The sequence below is a fragment of the Electrophorus electricus genome, chromosome 9, assembly GCF_013358815.1.
Source record: "Electrophorus electricus isolate fEleEle1 chromosome 9, fEleEle1.pri, whole genome shotgun sequence".
NCBI lineage: Eukaryota > Metazoa > Chordata > Actinopteri > Gymnotiformes > Gymnotidae > Electrophorus > Electrophorus electricus.
This window is the reverse complement of record NC_049543.1, coordinates 13,952,913-13,971,412: the sequence shown is the minus strand read 5'-3', so window position 1 is coordinate 13,971,412 and position 18,500 is coordinate 13,952,913. Positions and strand designations below refer to the sequence as shown.

General features: G+C 41.4%; 1 protein-coding gene and 1 long non-coding RNA gene across 2 annotated transcripts; one reads left to right on the top strand and one right to left on the bottom strand.

Annotated features, from left to right (window-relative positions):
* Window positions 1-732: 732 nt before the first annotated feature.
* casp3a (caspase 3, apoptosis-related cysteine peptidase a) lies at window positions 733-6,589 on the bottom strand. The gene is made up of 7 exons (XM_027024718.2): window positions 6,429-6,589; window positions 5,580-5,663; window positions 4,482-4,624; window positions 4,035-4,163; window positions 3,288-3,463; window positions 2,752-2,863; window positions 733-2,633 (listed from the first exon to the last, which is right to left on the bottom strand). The coding sequence occupies exons 2-7, from the start codon at window positions 5,648-5,650 to the stop codon at window positions 2,404-2,406; spliced, it is 861 nt and encodes a 286-aa protein (XP_026880519.2). The 5' UTR covers window positions 5,651-5,663; window positions 6,429-6,589; the 3' UTR covers window positions 733-2,403.
* Window positions 6,590-9,423: 2,834 nt separating this feature from the next.
* LOC113586538 lies at window positions 9,424-17,757 on the top strand. The gene is made up of 3 exons (XR_004776521.1): window positions 9,424-9,713; window positions 13,590-13,704; window positions 14,179-17,757. It is a non-coding gene; the product is annotated as an uncharacterized LOC113586538 (long non-coding RNA).
* Window positions 17,758-18,500: the final 743 nt, after the last annotated feature.

Below are 18,500 nucleotides of genomic sequence, written 5' to 3'. Positions count from 1 at the left end.
GATAACTGTAAAGGGTTTATCTTAAATGTTCCATAACAGATAATTTGATTTTATTGAATTAATTTAAATACTGCAATAATTTACACTTATAGCAACTCAGCATTCTATCATGTTTCTTATGAATGAATGCACATATTTCAAAATAATGATCACAGTTTACACTGCCGTTTAGTAACGGTTTTTTAAATGTAGACTAGGATATGTGGGTTTATCATAAGTGGAATATGTGTTAGACTGAAATATATTAGAATTATTTTATTACTCAAAAGGAGTGGAACTATATTTGACAGTGATCATCATATTCAGGTAGTGTCCCAGAGCTGGGCAGTCTTCCCCAACTAGTCTGCTTTCAGCCACACACACACACCAGTCTGCCGACATGCTGTGACCTTCAGGGTCTGATGAACTCTTCTTAGGTCATCATCTAAACACAACGATCTGACTCAAAAAAATCAATGCCCTAAGTTTTATTACACTGTTATAGTTTACCTGTTTTACAGGTCTGTCTGCTTTGCAGTTATTCTACTGCCATCTAGTGGCCAAAGGCATTTCCATTATTACATTGAGCCAGTACCGCTGGCTAAACTTACGATTTTGTCTTGCAACTATAAAAACATATATTCAACTCACAGGGCTTGCAATTCCCATAGGATTTATACAAAACAACCATTATTTCTGTCAAAAGGTACATTATTTATTTAACCCAATGGGCTTGGAGTTACATAGGAAACATTGCAGTATCAAGTATGGGCAGTGCAAAAGAAAAAACAAACAAACATTGTCATAATATTGACCATATAATCGGCACAAGGACACAGCAGGACTCAGATGTTGACCATCTTAACGACACACGACATAACCAGGCTGGTGCCAACCTAAACAACATGAACAGACTCCTCCCACGCACAGCTCAGTAAAGGTCACTTGAGGTCAGGTGTGATTGTTCTAAGGCGGTGGCCTTCAGTTTTTCATGGTCACCGCTCAGCTCAGACTGCCGCATCCCCGCGTTAACCTGATTCAGCACAACTTGTGGGGTTGATTAACTCACACCACCCGTGAACCAAGGCAGGACAGAGGCACGCTGGCAAACCTCTGCTGCACTCATCTTATAATCCCTGGGCTAGTTTATAGTACACACACGTTCTCACACACACATACAGACACAGCGCCTTAGTGGCATATAGACAAATAGAAAAGGACAAAGGTCACAGCAAAACGATAGTTATATAAGCAATCCTTAATTTTTCCAATGACAGTTTCCATTACAGATTTTTATCCGCATTGCCCCATGGGTCACTAATCACTGTTTGGAACCCATAACTATTGCCACACCATGAGCTGGGCACCATTTATTTTTTATCTCCTTTTATTGCACTGTAGCACCAAACTTACTCGCCACTGCTGGCTTTATAAATCTGTATAAGAAAAGACACTAGTAGTGCTGCAATGGGTAGTTTCAACAAGATAAACCTGAAGAGGTTCACAATACGAAACCCAACTATAAAAAGGTACTATAAATACACAACGTAGATGTGTAAAAACTCCCTTAGACTGAAAGAAAAATTTCAAATGGTACATAGCAAGGCTTCACGGTGGAGTAGTTAAACAGTCTCCCCGGAAAGGCGTTGCTTGGTAACAGTATCCAGTGCACGTGAAGTTGCTCGTTGTCTAGTGCTGCTCACGTGATGGGTGCCCCTATCGTTCGCCGGTCCGGTTCAGTCTCTAAACCCAGTGAGCCCAAGAGTACACACGAAGTTCACACCTCAAATAAAAAGGTGGCAAACGACTACATGAAATGGTTTCACATGATGTAAACAAAGCTTGAAAAGTTAAACGAACAGAAAAATAAACAAGTTGGCAAGATACTCAATATCCTGATGTGAAGACAAACACAAAGTAAATATTGATGAGCAAGGACAATGAAAACTACAAACAGTTCATAGCTACCGAGTCACTTTTGAACTTTTAGGATAGACCCCTACCATCACTGCTACTTCAGAGCAAGATCCCTACAGGAGATTTCTGGCCAATTCCAAACTTTTAAATGTTTTTTTTTTTTTTTTTCATTTTAAATGTGTCCTACTGGTGCCTAAAAGCAATGTTCGCACACACCCAAGCACTTTTCACAAAAGCCACAATCAGGGATTTGCAAAGTCAGTTTTGTTCACATTACGTTTCTAGCGCAAGTCTGCCTTAACCATCTTTTTAGGATTTGGATTCTTAGGTGTTTACAAACGCTAAGAAAATTCTAGAAGGCCTAAAACACTGCGAGGACATTGGCTGTCGAGTTCCACATTCACCTGGCATAGTCGCCCATTTCTTGGGCTGAAATCCCTGATTGTGGCTTTACCCGTGTCCCTAGAGCTCAGCCTGCTGTCTGCAGCGTGCTGGGACATCCTCCTCTCAGCAGGTAAAGTACATCTCTTTGGTGAGCATGGACACAATGCAGGGGATCTGCTTCTTGGCGTCGAAGCCTGGCAGGTTGGAGGTGGACTCGAAGTCCAGCGCCACCTTGTGGTTGACCCTGGTCATGATGTGCATGAGTTCCAGCTCGCGGCCATACGTGCAGAGCATCTCGCACAGAGCCTGGACGAACCAGGAACCTGTCATGGTGTTCCTCCAGGAGTAGTAACCTAGGTTACAGGCATGCAGAGGATGCTCACGCTCAAGCCTACTAATTAATCACCAAAGCAGACAGTTTAAGAGCACGCATGCAAGCGTGTGTGTGTGTGTGTGTGTGTGTGTGTGTACCTGGTGCTGTAGAGTAGGCATAGAGGAAGTCAGCCTCCACTGGAATCTTCACCGGGGACTCGTCTGGGTAGTCAGTCTCCACACCTGGATCCAAGTCTGTGCCTCTGCAGGCCTGCCGACAGACGCATGGGTGCGCGCGCGCGCACGCACACACACACACACACACACACACACACACACACACACACACACACACACACACACACACACACACACACACACACACACATCATAACATTATCAAGGCAAACATGTCACTCTCTTGCTGGGCTTGCTATCTGTAAGTACATGTAAGTCATCATTCAGCTTTAGTAAAAGGGAGGATAATTTCAAGATTGAGTGCGAACACACACACACACACACACACACACACACGCTTACTTATACAGGAAAAAGAATTGAGGTTTGTTTAAACCTACAAACTCCTGTCTGAATCTGTTGGAAGACTGAACTTGTGCATACATCCACTCCCAAAACAGGAAGGGGAATTTGAGCTGGCTTGCACATGTACATGCACACACACGCAACGCACACACCTGTATGAAGAAGAGTTTGGGCTTGCCCACTAGCGATGCACATCGGTCTCCTCTGAACAGGCTGGTGAGGGCCTTCAGCTCCAATGCACCGTCCGTCCCAAAAAACACACCCTCGTCTCCATGACTCAGCAACACACACACTAGTGATGCATAGCGGCTGTGGTCCTCCTTGGAAACTGACACACACACACAGGAGCGTGAACTAGCAGTTGCCTGCAAGCTCAACACCCTACTGTACTCCTTCTATGAACTGGTTGCCGGTGTTGGATGTAGGTTCAGATACCTAAATAAAATCAGCAAACTAAAACTAGCACCTGAAATACACGAACATTTGCCATCTCAAACCACGTTAGCTAGTCTAGACACAAACATGCAATGGTTTCTGTGGGTTTGTGGTTAGGTTAATAACACAGAGTCTACAGACAGTTTCTGTGTACACCCTGTCACTACAGCTCAGTGGTGTTAAACAAATGACTTCTTTAGAATTTTGACTTTGAAGTTACAGAACGAGAATCCCAGGAACAAGGACGGTCCTTATACTGCTGTCACTCCGCCCACTAGACGTTACACAATAAAGACGAGAAATAAACTGCTAGCTGGAGGTGTGGTTAACAGGAAACTGAATCAGAGATCCACAGCTCCACCCCTCAGACTCCTGGAGGAGGGGCATGGCGGTTATGATAATAAACAAATAAACCTTACCCTCGTTAAAACCTGCCTGAAGAAGGGCTGCGGGTTAAAACTTACCTGCCGTTAAAACGTTCTTGATCTGCTCCACCGTCTGGTCGTTGAACACCTTCACTTTGTAGCCCAGTTTGCCGAACACCTTCATGACGTTGCCGGCGTCGATATCCGTGCCGTTACGCGTGTTCATGCCTTCAGGTGAGAACACACACACACACACACCACATTTGAGTATCGGAACAGTGCGAGAGGCTCGGCCCTTTTCACTAGATGACTAAGAAGGGAGGGGGGGGGGAGTGGAAAGAGCCCCGTGTGTCTTTATTCAAATCCTCTTTTGTCGTTTCATTGTCATCGCAGGCAAATGTACTGCCACCGCTCTGACGGCAACAACACAAATCGAGTCTCTAAAGAGCAGACACATAACGGGAGGAGGATGTGTATGCAGTGTGCGAGGAACATCACCACCGTGGCCTTTTTCGTGTGCGCGTGTATGCATGTGCGTGTTTGTACCGATGCTCTTGTTGAAGTTCTTGTTGTTAATGATGATACACTGGCCGATACAGGGGTAGTCCAGGCTGTAGCGGTAGGCGTGGGGGCGGGCCTTTGCGTCCACCTGCACGGCCGGCCCACCTGCAGCCCAGCCCACTCCGGCTCTGCACAGTCACATCAGAAACACACAGGGTCACAATCTCTCAAAGCAAAGTACAGTAAAAGGGCAGGCCGATATATTGCTCGTTAGTCATCGCAATAATTCTGTGATACATAAAACAGACGGCTGCAAAAAAGAAACAAGCAAATGAACAAATCTTTTTTCTTTACTTGTATGGAGCAAAAGTCCTGACAAATGACAGACATTTCACATGAGTGATACATCACGGGGTTCGGCTGACCCGGTAAGCATTAAAAACAAACAAAAGAAGAAGATCCAAACAATACACTCCAATTGCTAACCACGATTCAGAAATGTGTACACAACAAAACACAGCAAAATAATGACAATTTATAGTTTTTGTCAATATCACATAGCCCTAATTTATACTGTTTCCCAGCATTCAGAGGGAAGGCTTACGGCCATAACAGACTGGGTGGCACATTCACCGGTCCAGATTCAGATCACACAACTGTCCACAAGTCAACTGAGTGCCACCGAGAAGGAAAATTGCAAAAAATTACTCCATAGCAACACTATGAAACATTTTGATCAAAAGAACACAGTGTACTGCTTTTAGAAACATGTTATTTACATGTCATTACCGAACACATTTTGGGAGGTAAATGTTGTTATGAGGAAAACTGCAGTAAGCACTTGTATGTATCCAGGTAAAGAACTGGCAGTTCTCATAACCAACTTGTAGGAAATCTACATTCTTTAACAAATAAAGTTATGTAAAGCAGTCTGTGCTTCTCGGTATCCCAAACCAGCTGGTGTTGTTTAACCAGTAAAAGTGCCAGGAGAGTGAAAGACCAGTTCAGATGTGCTGACAGTCAACAAGACAAGCAAACCCATACCAACTACACAAAAGCATAATACCTATAAGACCAGTAACCGGAGGTGAACGTCGCAGTACGCGGATGCCCGCACAGCAACAGTAGTTAAGATCATCTTACTCTGCCTGATCCTCGCGTCTCGCGTCCACACAGTCCCCGTTCGCCTCCTTCTTCTCAGTGCTGTCGGACATGATCTCCCCCAAACTAAGCGGCAAAAGAGAGACGTCGTAGCGTCACTACGCCGTGTAAACGCGTATTGTCTTCAAGTTTCACCCTAGCTTCAAGTCTGTGCATGGCCGGGGTATTTTCTTTGTTGCCGACTTGCACTTGGATTACGTCATCCATTCGTAAACAAAAACAAACCGGGACGTGACATTTCTCCGCCCTTTAGTGTGTGTGCTATGATGTTTAAAAAAGAAATATGTTTCGCAAAATTACACAGATATTGCTAACCATTCTGGGAGCGCTGGAATATCATCTTGCAATATGCCTAATAAACATTTTTCGCCTACACTATCTGAAGCGGACTACGGCTATGGCACTGACTTGTTGACGGATAATAACGAATAAACATTTTTCGCCTACAATAGCGGAAGTGGACTACCGCTAAAACACTTGTTGAGTCATTTCTAAAGCATAGCGATATCATATGAACTAACGGGCTATCTTAAATATGACCAAGGACCATCACCCGAATATATCGCATTATCATTAATACGGACATATTCTGCCATTTACAAGCAAACAGCTAGCTAACTACAAAGTGCAAATATTTTATTTTTTTCTGTGCGAATAAACTCGTACTGTAAAATAGCTATCCTATATAATGAGCTAGCTAGTTTAGCTAGCCCGGGCGAGACCCCAGCCGCTATTTCTTTGTCTTCACAGATTTGGTACAGCAAAGTCGCCTGGGCTAATAACCGATAAAGACTTAAAAACAACATCGCCATCAAATGTTAATTAGCTTACCGTGTACACTCAAACGTCTTGGTTTTGGAAAGACGTTTTGGATCTCAAAGCTGATGGAGAAACGGTTAATCGTCGCTAGCGTGCTAGTATGCTCGGTATCCAGGAAGTCTCAATGCTAAAACTGCCTAAAGCTCATTACCGGTCCTTACGTCGCCAAGCGGCCAGAAACAAACATTACACACCATCAGCTGCGAGGTTCTCATGTTTAGGTTATTTCATCAGTGGAATTTCTGAAAAACCTTTTCACAGAGTAATCACTTCAATAGCATATGTCAGGACAGTTTTCACTTAATGTATTTCCCTTTAATCACACGTGACTGTAAATACCGTGGAAGGACTCAAAACACAGCTTAAGAGTAGAAATGCTCAAACTTGTTTGATCATTGCTTCATTTATTCTAATTTATAATAATAATTTTCATTTATAATGGATGTAGACATGGCAATTTAAAGACAGTATCACTGAAAAGGCACGTGACATGCAAAGTTTGAGCTAAACAGTCACACAGCTCAACCTTCCAGTGATATATATGCCTTGTATTAAAGGATCTTAAAACATGTCGTGCACAGATATAATGTCGAAAAGCCATTTCAAGTTGTAAGAATTCTTGTCTACTCCACATTTGTTCCAAAATTAAACAAACTCAGTTTAGTTATGTTTACAAATAAGGATAAGGATACATAAATAAGTGAAGCATCTATTAACTATGAAACTAATCTATTAACTATGAAACGTTAAATTACACAAAACGGTGTCATGGAGCTTAAAACAAATGTTTTGACTGTTATAATGGTGCACCTAAAGGTAGTGGGGTTTTGATTTGCTAGGTCAAGCAAGTGCAAAACACAATACTAACACCAATAAGGGCCTAATAGGCTTAATAGTTTCTCAGTGCTAAAAAATCATCATGATGTAATTTCATCTTCTTTCAGCCAATGAAGCTATATATAGCCACAAAAGCCACAGGCTATATCATCAGACCTGTGATCTATGTGAGTCACCTCCTACTTTACTTGATAGGGGTCTCTCTTACCTGACCTGTAAGCCATGTAAGGCCCCTCCTACTTGACCCATGCGCCATGTAGGGCCACTCAGGTTTGGTTGCATAGGGATTGATCGAGTGATCTGTATTTCTCCTGTGCAGGCACTCATTCTAGGATGAAAGCTCCAGTAACTGAAGAGAGTGAGATAATGACAAAGGCTTCACACATCTATAACATCTATTTGGGTACAAATCTGTAAAAATACTTTCTTAAAGAACAAAAATGTAAAAATCAAAGTTACTTGAATACAAACGTATACACAGGGAACACATTACACAATGCAAAATGTACAAAATGAGACTTTTCCAACATATCCCATTTTCAAACATGCACACAATGCACAGTGAATACTACTAGTAAATATATGCATTCATTTTGGACATGCACTGTACACCAGTCTATAACTGTTGGGAGGAAGTCATCACTAAACTGGCCATCTATTTAGGGTGCAGCATTCCAGTGTCTCCTAGGAGACCAGCCTCTCCTCATGTCTCCTAGGAGACTTCTCCACTCATGCAAAACACCAGTCCAATACTCACAGCATTAACCATATCAAAATTATTAAATATATTAGGAAAAAAACCTGGAGTGGTATGTGAACTCTAGCTAGACAGCCAAAATAATAATACATTTACATTACTGATGCTTTTATTCAACACAACTTACAATCCTGACTGAACACAACTTGATCAATTGAGGGTTAAGTGTCTTGCTCAGGGGCCCAAAAATAGCAACCATGAACAGGCAACCTACTGATTACTAGTCAAGTACCTTAAGCATTGAGCTACCACTAATAATAGCGAGGACAGTAATTACTAGAGCACTAGACTTGGGAAAGGTGCCTTATAACTAAACAAGCACCATAATAATAAAAGTCTGGTGACAAATAAATGAATCAACACAAGCCTATGGGGAAATAACACAACAACACAACCACGGGTGGGGCTGAAATACGTGGATCAAGACTCTGAAGGGCTCGCCGTGACACCCTCTAAAGTCACCAATGCTATACCATCATGAATTTTACGGGTTGGCCGGGTATGGCCTTAGTCGCCGGGAAGGCCGTCCTGGATTTTGTGGGTTGTGCCTGCTAGTGGCACAGTGCTTCAATAGATGCAGCTTGGTTTAAAAGTGAGCTTGGAGTGGGTGAAGCTGGGATGGCAGCCCTCACTGTTGAGCCTTCTGGTGTCGTGGGCTGAATTCAAGGAAACACAGACGAAGGGAGGTGCCTACCTGTTGACCCCTGAGAGGAGCTCACAATGTTGTGGTTGCTGGAGTATGCAGGGCCCTATGTGAAGCGCTAATGGAGCTCTAATTACATAGGACATTTTACATCTTATCCTGTGTTTATATATAATTACCTGACCCATGCTTGGAAAAGGTGCTAAGTAAAAATAAATAAATAAATAAATAAATAAAGATGATTATCAGTACTGCAAAGACAGCAATAAAATCATTAAACAAACTAGATACATTCACACTATTATTGTTTGAAAATGTACTGCAGTTATAACTGAGGTCCCATAAGTGCACCTTTTACAGAGGTGTGGACACTGCTGTCTTCCCCTCTAACAGCAACAGATGCGCCTGCTCAACCACCTGCTAAAAGTGGAACAAGAACACGCAAAGTAGATGCACGAGGCCATAGCCGTACTGAAACAACCCAAACACCACGAGGAAAAAAATTAATGAATTAGAGAATTAGTGAATTAGAGAAAGGGATGAAGAACCCAATGAATGCATATCATCAAGTTCAGGCAATCACTTTTTTGCTACTGCAAATATACTAGAACTTTTTAAAAATATATTAACCTACTTGCCTAGCACAACATTAACCTAACAAACAATTGTTATTTGAATTCTCAGAAAATAATAAACAGGTATCTATTTTACATATGCGCAATATATGTGCCATGGTTGCCCATCCTCTTGCATCGCATTTTCGTCGCTGATGTCTAATCATGCACTTAGTTTTGGTTTCGGTTTCTTTATCCCTCCTCTTTGTCGTCTTTTTTCGTTCTCCGCCATAATCGTCTTCAGGTTTCCCTCGTGGTCATTTTTATGCCTTCGTGTATTTAAACCCCGAGTTCTCTAGTGTATGTCACTAGTCACTGAGCCCAATTTGTCGTACACGTTACTGGAAGAGGATCGCAAGAGAACGAAGCGAAGCGAGACGAGACCAGACGAGACGGACAAACCTTTAGAATGTAACCAGATGGCAAGCCCCAGGCCTGAGTCGGAGGTGACTATATTTTACAGATTTGTCAAGCATGCATGCATTACATTACTAGAAAATCTTCCAGAAAATAAATTATTTTCAGCATGCAGTTTCCTTTGCAATACTTGCAATCACTGAGGCTGCAATCAAGCAACTAGTTAATAAATAGAGCGCCACGAAAAATCGAATGAATAATACTAACTGTCTATAGGTGTTTATATTTGGATATGTGCTACATTTCTTTTTGTCAAATCAGGTTAATATAGTAAGTTGAGTTTAATAGTTTTTGTAGTGAACTATAGTGAATAGGTTTACATGGAACTGTTCCAATTGACATTGCATAGACCTCTAAACATTCTCTTGTAACCATTTTCTTTCAGTTGTAGCGCCCTCTTAAGCATCTAGCGTTAAATACAATCTGGGTTTTAAAAACCCCACGGTTCAATCTGGGTTCAATAAAAACATTTATCAATGTTTAAATTCACGATATGTGTACAAATGTCCTTCCCAATCAATTAGGTGTCACTTTTGTAATTATTTGTCTGAGCTTGTTAACATTTAAGCAATGAAAATTCTACTATAGCACTTCCCATTAAATGACCGAAAGGACAATTCTAACTTTTCTAACGGGAGGAAATAAATGTAATAATAGAAAGTAAAATTGTTGATTTTTTCTTTCCAATCAAATAAAACTGAAATAAAAAGTCATTGTATTTGATATTATTTTTTAAGCAATATTTTAAATATAATATTTAATTAATAGTCTATGTCAATCCTTTGCTTTCCATGTTGCATTGTTCCAGAACTGTAACCAAACCTCGACCAAAGACTAAATAATCATCTTCTTTTAACACTGTGTACTCTTATGATGGGTGCCATCACACCCATACATTGTTTCATTTTTTACACACACATATGACCGCATGTTCACACACCACGCGGTTATTTTGTTTTTTGCACTACAGTTTTTAAACAACGTTGTCTGTTGTCATTTGTTATTTGTCAAACTTCACTTTAGTTAGTTATCCTCTAAAAGAAACTGCAAACATTAACACCCACTTTGACACCGGGGAGGGGCATGGGTCAGCTACGCAACTTGCGTAGTAAGCATACACGGCTGTCCTGCTCTGGATACCCATTGAGTTAACTGGTCAATATGGATGCATCTCTAGGTAAATAATAACCATCAGGTCTTCACCCAAGTCTGTATAAATAGTGTTTTATATGTAAAAATGTCTTAAAGAAAATCTGGTGGAAGCAGGTTGAAAGAGCCTGATGCAGCAGATCAGATTAACAACAATACTGTGATCTATAATTTACAGCGATGCTGAAGTTGTTTAAGGAGGGAGGGTTGTAGTGGGAGTACTGGGGTGTCGGGTGTGCCTGTGTGGTTACCAGTTTATATGGGTCAAGTAGGAGGTGTCTTACACAGCTCACAGGTCAGGTAAGGAGGGGCATGACACGGCTCTGGTTCAGTGTAAGAGTTCCATTCACCAATCACATTAGGCATCATTTAAATATTGTAGCAGATGATATGCAGGAGCTTTGTTAAGTTGACTTATCATAACTCAATCTCCATCATCCACGATCCACACTTAGATTTAATGTTTTGTGACATACCTTCTATTTTTGCCTACTTTTACCAGTGATGAAACACATGATTTTTGAGATGTTTAAGGTTTGTTTTCACGTTTTTCTCTGAATGGATGCTTTTCCTGCCCTCATTACTTAAGTCATTCATGAGTGCGTAAATAACGTAGCGTGTTAACAGCGTGTACATATGGTAGGGTGTAAGACCAGATCTCGGATCAGATTTGTGTCCTTTCCTATAAAATGCCAACATAGATTTACACACAGTACTTGGAGATCAAACTGGCTAGAACAATACTGACTACTTAAATTTCCAACTTACTTTTCTTATGTCACAGCAGTAGCCTCCCAGCTAACAATTTGAGATTGACTGAATGACAAAGCATTTCCTAAATTAAATTAATTCATTCATACATTTGTTCATTCATTTTTCTTGAGTTCATTTCTTTGTTTTTCACTTCTGCACAGAACAAAAGAAGCATGTTTCACTCAAGAGCGGTGCATTGTAATGCCATGGTACTCCCCCCTGTATGAGGTCACACTTTGCTTTTCCAAACATCCTATGGGTTCAGAGTGCCACACATCTAAATAAAAATACTTTATAGCACAATGTAACTCTGGCCTAAGTGCTATATGCTAACAGCAGTTACAATAATACTGTAAACTTATATGTCCAGTGTATTTAGATTTTGCCTGTGTTGAATGAAAAGGTAAGGTAATGGAGAGTTAAAAGATTTAACAGAAGACCAGTCACAGAGAGACTAGGGGATGACATTCAACAGCAGTAGCAGTAGCCTCTAAGCTAACAATACTAGATTAGAGGAACAGTTTTATGCAACGTTACTATAACATTCTAAGGACATTATTCTGTAGGTTGCCAGAATATTTTCTGAACACTTGGGGGGAATTTCTCCGTCACTAGCTTAGCTGTGGTTTAGAGTTGAGTGAGTCATGTGGGCTGTTAAACTCCTTAAACGCTGCAGTGTACAGCACAGCTGCGGTTTGAACTAAACCCGACTGACATCCGCTACTAGATGTCAGTGTATCTCAGGTTTAACTGAGGTTTATCTTAAACCTGCTTCAGACGTGGTTGTTCCTAAAGCACAATGTTTTGTGGACTTCGTGGCATGTTTTAAGTAAAGACTGTGTGGCTTAATTAAACACACTGAGGTTCCACAACTACAGGAAGTGTTAATTACTACAGTATATTTATAATGTGTTTATTCAGATTAAAATTTGAAAAATTCTTCCACAATATTTGCATGAATTCTGAACTGAGATGAAGTCCCTCCAGAGGTCCTTGGTCTACCCTGGGGTCACCTCCTGCCTAAGAGATTGCCGTAAGTGCCACCCAGAGGGCATCTGTGATGATGGCCCTGATCATGTCATCACCATCTTCACCTCACATAAACGCTGCACTCACACATGCACAGAGAAACACTCACAACAGAGACCAAGCAGACATTCAAATTGCTGACCTTCCTGTATCCCTGGGGAGAGCGAGAAAAGGAGAGACCAGGCATGAGAGCACACTAGTCTCTCTATTCCAGAGAGCTCCTCAGTCCAAGAGAAGGGGGATGTCCTTCTCCGCTAGAAGGTCACTGGCAAAAAAAAAACAGAAACCAAAGAGACGCATACATGAAAGACAGTGAAATGGTTTTCACTGTCAAAACATTGCTTCTGATAAAACATATTTTTGTACGTAGAAAAGGATATATGTTTAGACATGTACATTGCATAGTAGCCTTGGTCTAAAAGCAGATAGCTGGCTCCTACATTGACTAACAGAAACTAAAATGTATTGTAGGGCATGGTTTATTGCACTGATGTTGACCTTGTGGACTACCAAACTCAGCTACTTTCTATTTATTGTACTTATTGTCTGATATAGAGCTTATATGTAGTTTGCACTTCTAGGCATCAGCATTGATCCCTGTATTCCAACAGTAGTCTAGTTCATCGGTATCTTGGACTCTGACCTACTGTACTGGCTAGGATGTATTCTATGAGTAAAAAAGCACTTTTGTAAGTCACTCTGGATAAGAGCATCTTTTAAAGGGAAATGTAAATGTAAATAAAAGTGGCTGGACCATCCTGGATTGTTTCTACCTCACTCCCTTTGAGTTGTGACTTCCCTCATCCCTCCCACATCTGGATAAGGGGAGTGGCTAGTAAAAATGCACAAATAAGCAAATATCTTGCAAATGTGATGAGCATAAAATAAAATAAAATATTGACCATGTGTCAAGCATGAATAAAGACATCCCAGTCATATGCTGCTTAATGAATTATGTCATTTTTATTCTCCAGGATTCGTGTTGAAGTGGAGAGGACTCTTTCACTGTTTCTGTCTCGGACCATTCTTCGCCATTGCTACTGATCCAAGGGAATTAAGAAGCATTAGTGACCCCAGAAACCAGTTTTGGTAAGACACCCATGTCTTTGCCTATTTCTGCTGTATTGTTTTGGCACCGAAGTTTCCTTTGATCAAATCTCGATTATCAATCTGTGAGAAATAGGCTTTCTCACTATGTCACACAACAGTACAGTGTGAGACTAAACTTGCAACAAGACCGACGTGAGAAATGCACACAGAATATGGATTCGTATTTCAAGGAATAATCATGTAAGTGATTGTATAGAATAGTCTAGAAGCAGTGTATATCACAGAATTATGAGGGCAGCAACCGAGGGACTGACTATGTCATAGGCAGTACGTACACGGTCAGTCCAGAACTCTTGAGGGAGATCCAAGGCCTTAATACATTAACGTCACAAAATACTTACCATGTTTTGTGGTTCACTGATTCATTCCTTCAAGGTTTATTACAGCTTCTGGATGAGGCCAATTATGACTCTAATGATTGTATAACTTTTTCAAATACCTTTTCCTGCACAGATCCACCAAATCAGCGCTCACGCAACACAACACCCCAGTGTAAGGACTACAGTACAATGAAACTGCTGGTGAAATCTACATATGATGGGTGTGCAAGGATTATGTGGAGTGGGATAGCGGAGAGGCCGGAAATGGGAATAGGTCTTATTCGTGATGAAACTCATGAAACATTTCGCATTTACCTGGTTAAAGGAAGATCTTCTGGAACTATTGACACTAGAATCCCCCTAAATTCTGGCCTTCAAGTGGCTCTTTATAAGGTTGATAAAGGCTTTTTTTTCCTCATCCTACCAAATCATTCACAGGGGCCCAGTGTTTGATGAAGCCAACGGGGTTGTACCCACTAGAATGAAAGGTTTTGATGCCAGTTTACAGCTCTATACTAAAGGTAGATATGCTTGTGCTCGACTCTACATCAACAAGTCCTTCATTGATTGGAAATACGTCTTCAAGAACTCTTGGGTGGGATTCTACAAAAGTACACTGGATCATAATGACAAGTATAAAAAATACCAATGGAGTATAAATTTTAAGAAGAGATCAAATCAAAATGACACTCCAGATTATGACATCTATGAGTATGAATCCAGCCTGGCTGTTGGTCCTGGACTACAAGCTCGATTTATGCTGGAAAAAAACTATGGAAGTGAGAAAGCCCGCACTGAACCCTGGGAAGGTTATGATTCCAGGCTTCAGCTTTACACTAGAGATGGATACGTTTGCGCTCGACTCTACATCAAGAAGTCCTACACCAATTGGAAAAATGTCTTCAAGAACTCATGGGTGGGATTCTATCTAAGTTCCCAGGATAATAATCGCAGTTACAAAACATTCCAGTGGAGCACAAAATTCAAAAAGAAGTCAGATTATGCTTACTCTGAGGATTATGACATCTATGAATTCCAGTCCATCTTGGCTATTGCACATGGAGTGCAGGTTCGGTTAATGCTGGACAAAGGCTATGATGAGGAGAGAGTCCGCACTGAACCCTGGGAGGGCTTAACCAATCTTCCATCAAACATATGATGAGTTGCAGAAGAAATAAAGGATCAGTGGAGAAGAGCAATCCCCTCTACCCCATCTTCCTTAACTGACCTTTCACCTTTGAATAATCACAACACCCATTCTGGAGGACCGGAAACAGAGGACCTTTGGCTCCAGAAAATTAGGACTCCACCACCATTATCAGATTCAAATCTATACCAAAAAAAGGTTTACGACATGGCTCAAATTTTGTGGCTACTGGACCTGGACTGTTGAACTCAAAAGGCATGAAACACCTCTCTTGGAATTTCAAAATAGACTCATATGTTCAGGTTTGCAATGCTTGTTAAAACTCTGTATTCTGGGAAAACTATTGGAATATGACCCTTCCCGAAGTAAGCATCTCTTCATGTAGAGTACAAGGATACCAAACTTGGATTATTTCGCTAATGGGATGGACATATTATCCCGGATTAAATGTTTGACTGTTTTGAGCCATGGACCCACAATGCCTTCTAATGTCTGCCACAAGGCTTCCAACATAGTCATGACAGATTGGGATGCCTACCATTTCAGAATTGTGCTCAATCATAGGAAAAACTCAACTAGTTTCATATAAATGGCAGCAAAATTGATGGTTACTTTCTTGTCAACTTGTAGAAACGTGGTGTATTCCATTAGACCTGCTCCTATAGATCGGGATAAAAGCTCCATTTATTACAGGCAAATCCAGAGTCGTAGTCATTGTTACAGTCCAGGGTCAAATTACTAATATGGAGATTCCGAGAATTCATGATAAACTAAATGAAACAAAAGTGCACGAAGACAAACCAGGAATGCAGGCTATAACAAAGGGGCGAGGAGAAACATTCAGGCTTATATTCACATGCACGGAAGCCTCGATTAACAAACAGCAGCTGGACTTACAATAAATACCAACAAGACTAAACTAAAACAGGGCTTAAAAACATGGTCAAATGAGCATTAAACCAGACACAAGTGCAAATTATGAGGGTTGCAGAAAACGAAACTAAGGAACAGAACCGCAACAAGGAAGTGAATCAAAACAAAGACACTAGACAGGGAAACCGTGGAGACATGAACGCTAGGAGGGTGGTCAGTGGTGACAGGAAGCTTGTTTCAGTCATGGATGTCTTTGGCAAAATGAATGCAACTAAAATGCTTTCCTCATGTGTCCTAATAACCAAATAATAACCAAGTTCTTCTTTATTTCTAAATAATATGCTTTTGGGAAATTGCATAACTGTTTTCTTCTATATTGTGAGTTATATTACTTTCTTTTATTCAGAAACACGGGAGACTCAGATGAAAAGTGTAATGCAAATGATTGACTTATTATATCATTGTCACGTTATGGCCCCGCCACCTCCTCACCTGTGTTGCCACAGCCTCTTGTGTCGTGCACCTGTTTTGCATTGTGTGTAATCGCCTTTAGTGTATATACGTCTCCTGTGTCGTAGAGTGTTTGTTAGTGTTTAAGGTGTCCAGAGCATGAGTGTTGTGATTTATGTATCATTCGTGTGTGTAACAAACGTCTGTTTAATCGTGCCTCTTCTACGCATCCTGTTTACCTCGAGACGTGATCCTGGTGTAGAAGTGGAGGAGTCACAAGGGACTACGTCCAACTACCATGACTGGTATAATGATTTCCAGTCCTCGGAGTCGGACATCGCACACTTCTCCCTTCTCTTGAACTGTACACGTCTGGCAGTCCGAACTCCACTAGAACAAACTCAGATGATCCGAGACTCGCCCTCGCCCCTGACCAACTCTTGGCCCACCTGAAAAACGCTGACAAATGTCTCAAGACCATATTTGAAATGCAAAGTGTAAGGTGGCTCCTGAGTGTAGCAGGATATGACATAGATGCCAGGTACGCCGTTGTGTGAAGGCCACAGCGCAGTAAAGATAGAAGTGAAATCTACACCGCATGGTTATGCGAGACTCACGTGGAGGGGCATTCCCAGGAACATCATGCAACTGGAACCTACTCTCGTCCTCTTCACAAGTGACACATCTGAGGCCCTTGAGACATTTCTACCCCTTAAAGACGAAACATCAGGATCCGAGGACACTTTTGTTGCACTAAAACACGGACTCCATTCACATCTAATCTCCTACGGTTTCTCCACGGGCCATGTTTTTTTTGGCATTCGCTACTCAGTAATCTGGAGGGGGCCACAGTTCGATGGGGCCAACAGGGTAATCCCTATCGAAATCCGTGGCTACAACGCTAGCTTGCAGCTTTACACCAGAGGAGGTTATGTGGTTGCTCGTATGGGTATACATTAACAATGCATGTTGTGAGTTCCCTTTAAAGAGAGAAATCTTTTTAGTGTTGACACTTTCTGCTACTTTCTGCTTCTGCTACATCTTATTATGACCAATCCAAGTAAATTTCAATTATTACACTGGCTACACTTACAATTGCAATGTGTATATTTGTGTATGTGTCTGTGTGTGCATTTCTCTGACTTTTACTAGAGGTGCCCCTGCTAATTAACACTGTACCAAATGTATTTGAATGATTGACTGATCAACCAATAAACCTTATTGCATAATATTTCATGCTGACTTCAGTGCAAAACCTGAGTTAAAGTTGTTCATTTACTGAGTGCTCTCAAAGTAAAGACATTGGTGGTACATACACCCCGTGGGTACCTACAGGGATAGTGCATCACACCTGAGAGAAATTTGAGATAGCACATTAATGATGATAGCAGACAAACAGCTGATCGTGTATGTGAAATACTGGACGATGAACAATGAGTTTCAGATTTAAGAGGGTATATCCAGATATTTCAGGTTTGGCAAGGGTCAAGGGTCATGCAGGTTTTGCCATTGATAGTGGAGCCATCAGATTTTTACAGAGGGGCAGATGCTTACAGAGCCCAAAGTGAAATCGACATCAGATAGGCATGTGAGAATCACATGGACAAGGGTACCACAACAACACAGGACTGAACCTTTTTCTGGAAACACTTAATATACAGATATCTGCACAGGCCCAGGGTTTGATGAAGGCCATGGGGCCCTACCAACTAATATTAGAGGTTATTGGTGCTGTTTCCTGCCTCTGATCTTGTGGTTCCCATGGCACTAGAACCACATGCATTTGTTTGTTTCTGTTTCGTCTAGTCGCTGCCCTGTGTCATGTTTTGTTCTCAGGTGACACGGGCGGACTGGGCAAACTGCCTGGCAGATGGTGTGCTTGGTATAACAACCCTGCTAACAATAAGAAGAAAGCACAAGTGAAGATGACAAATATTTATTACAGAACAAATTCCAATCAGCGGCCAACAGGGTTTTTCAGAGCC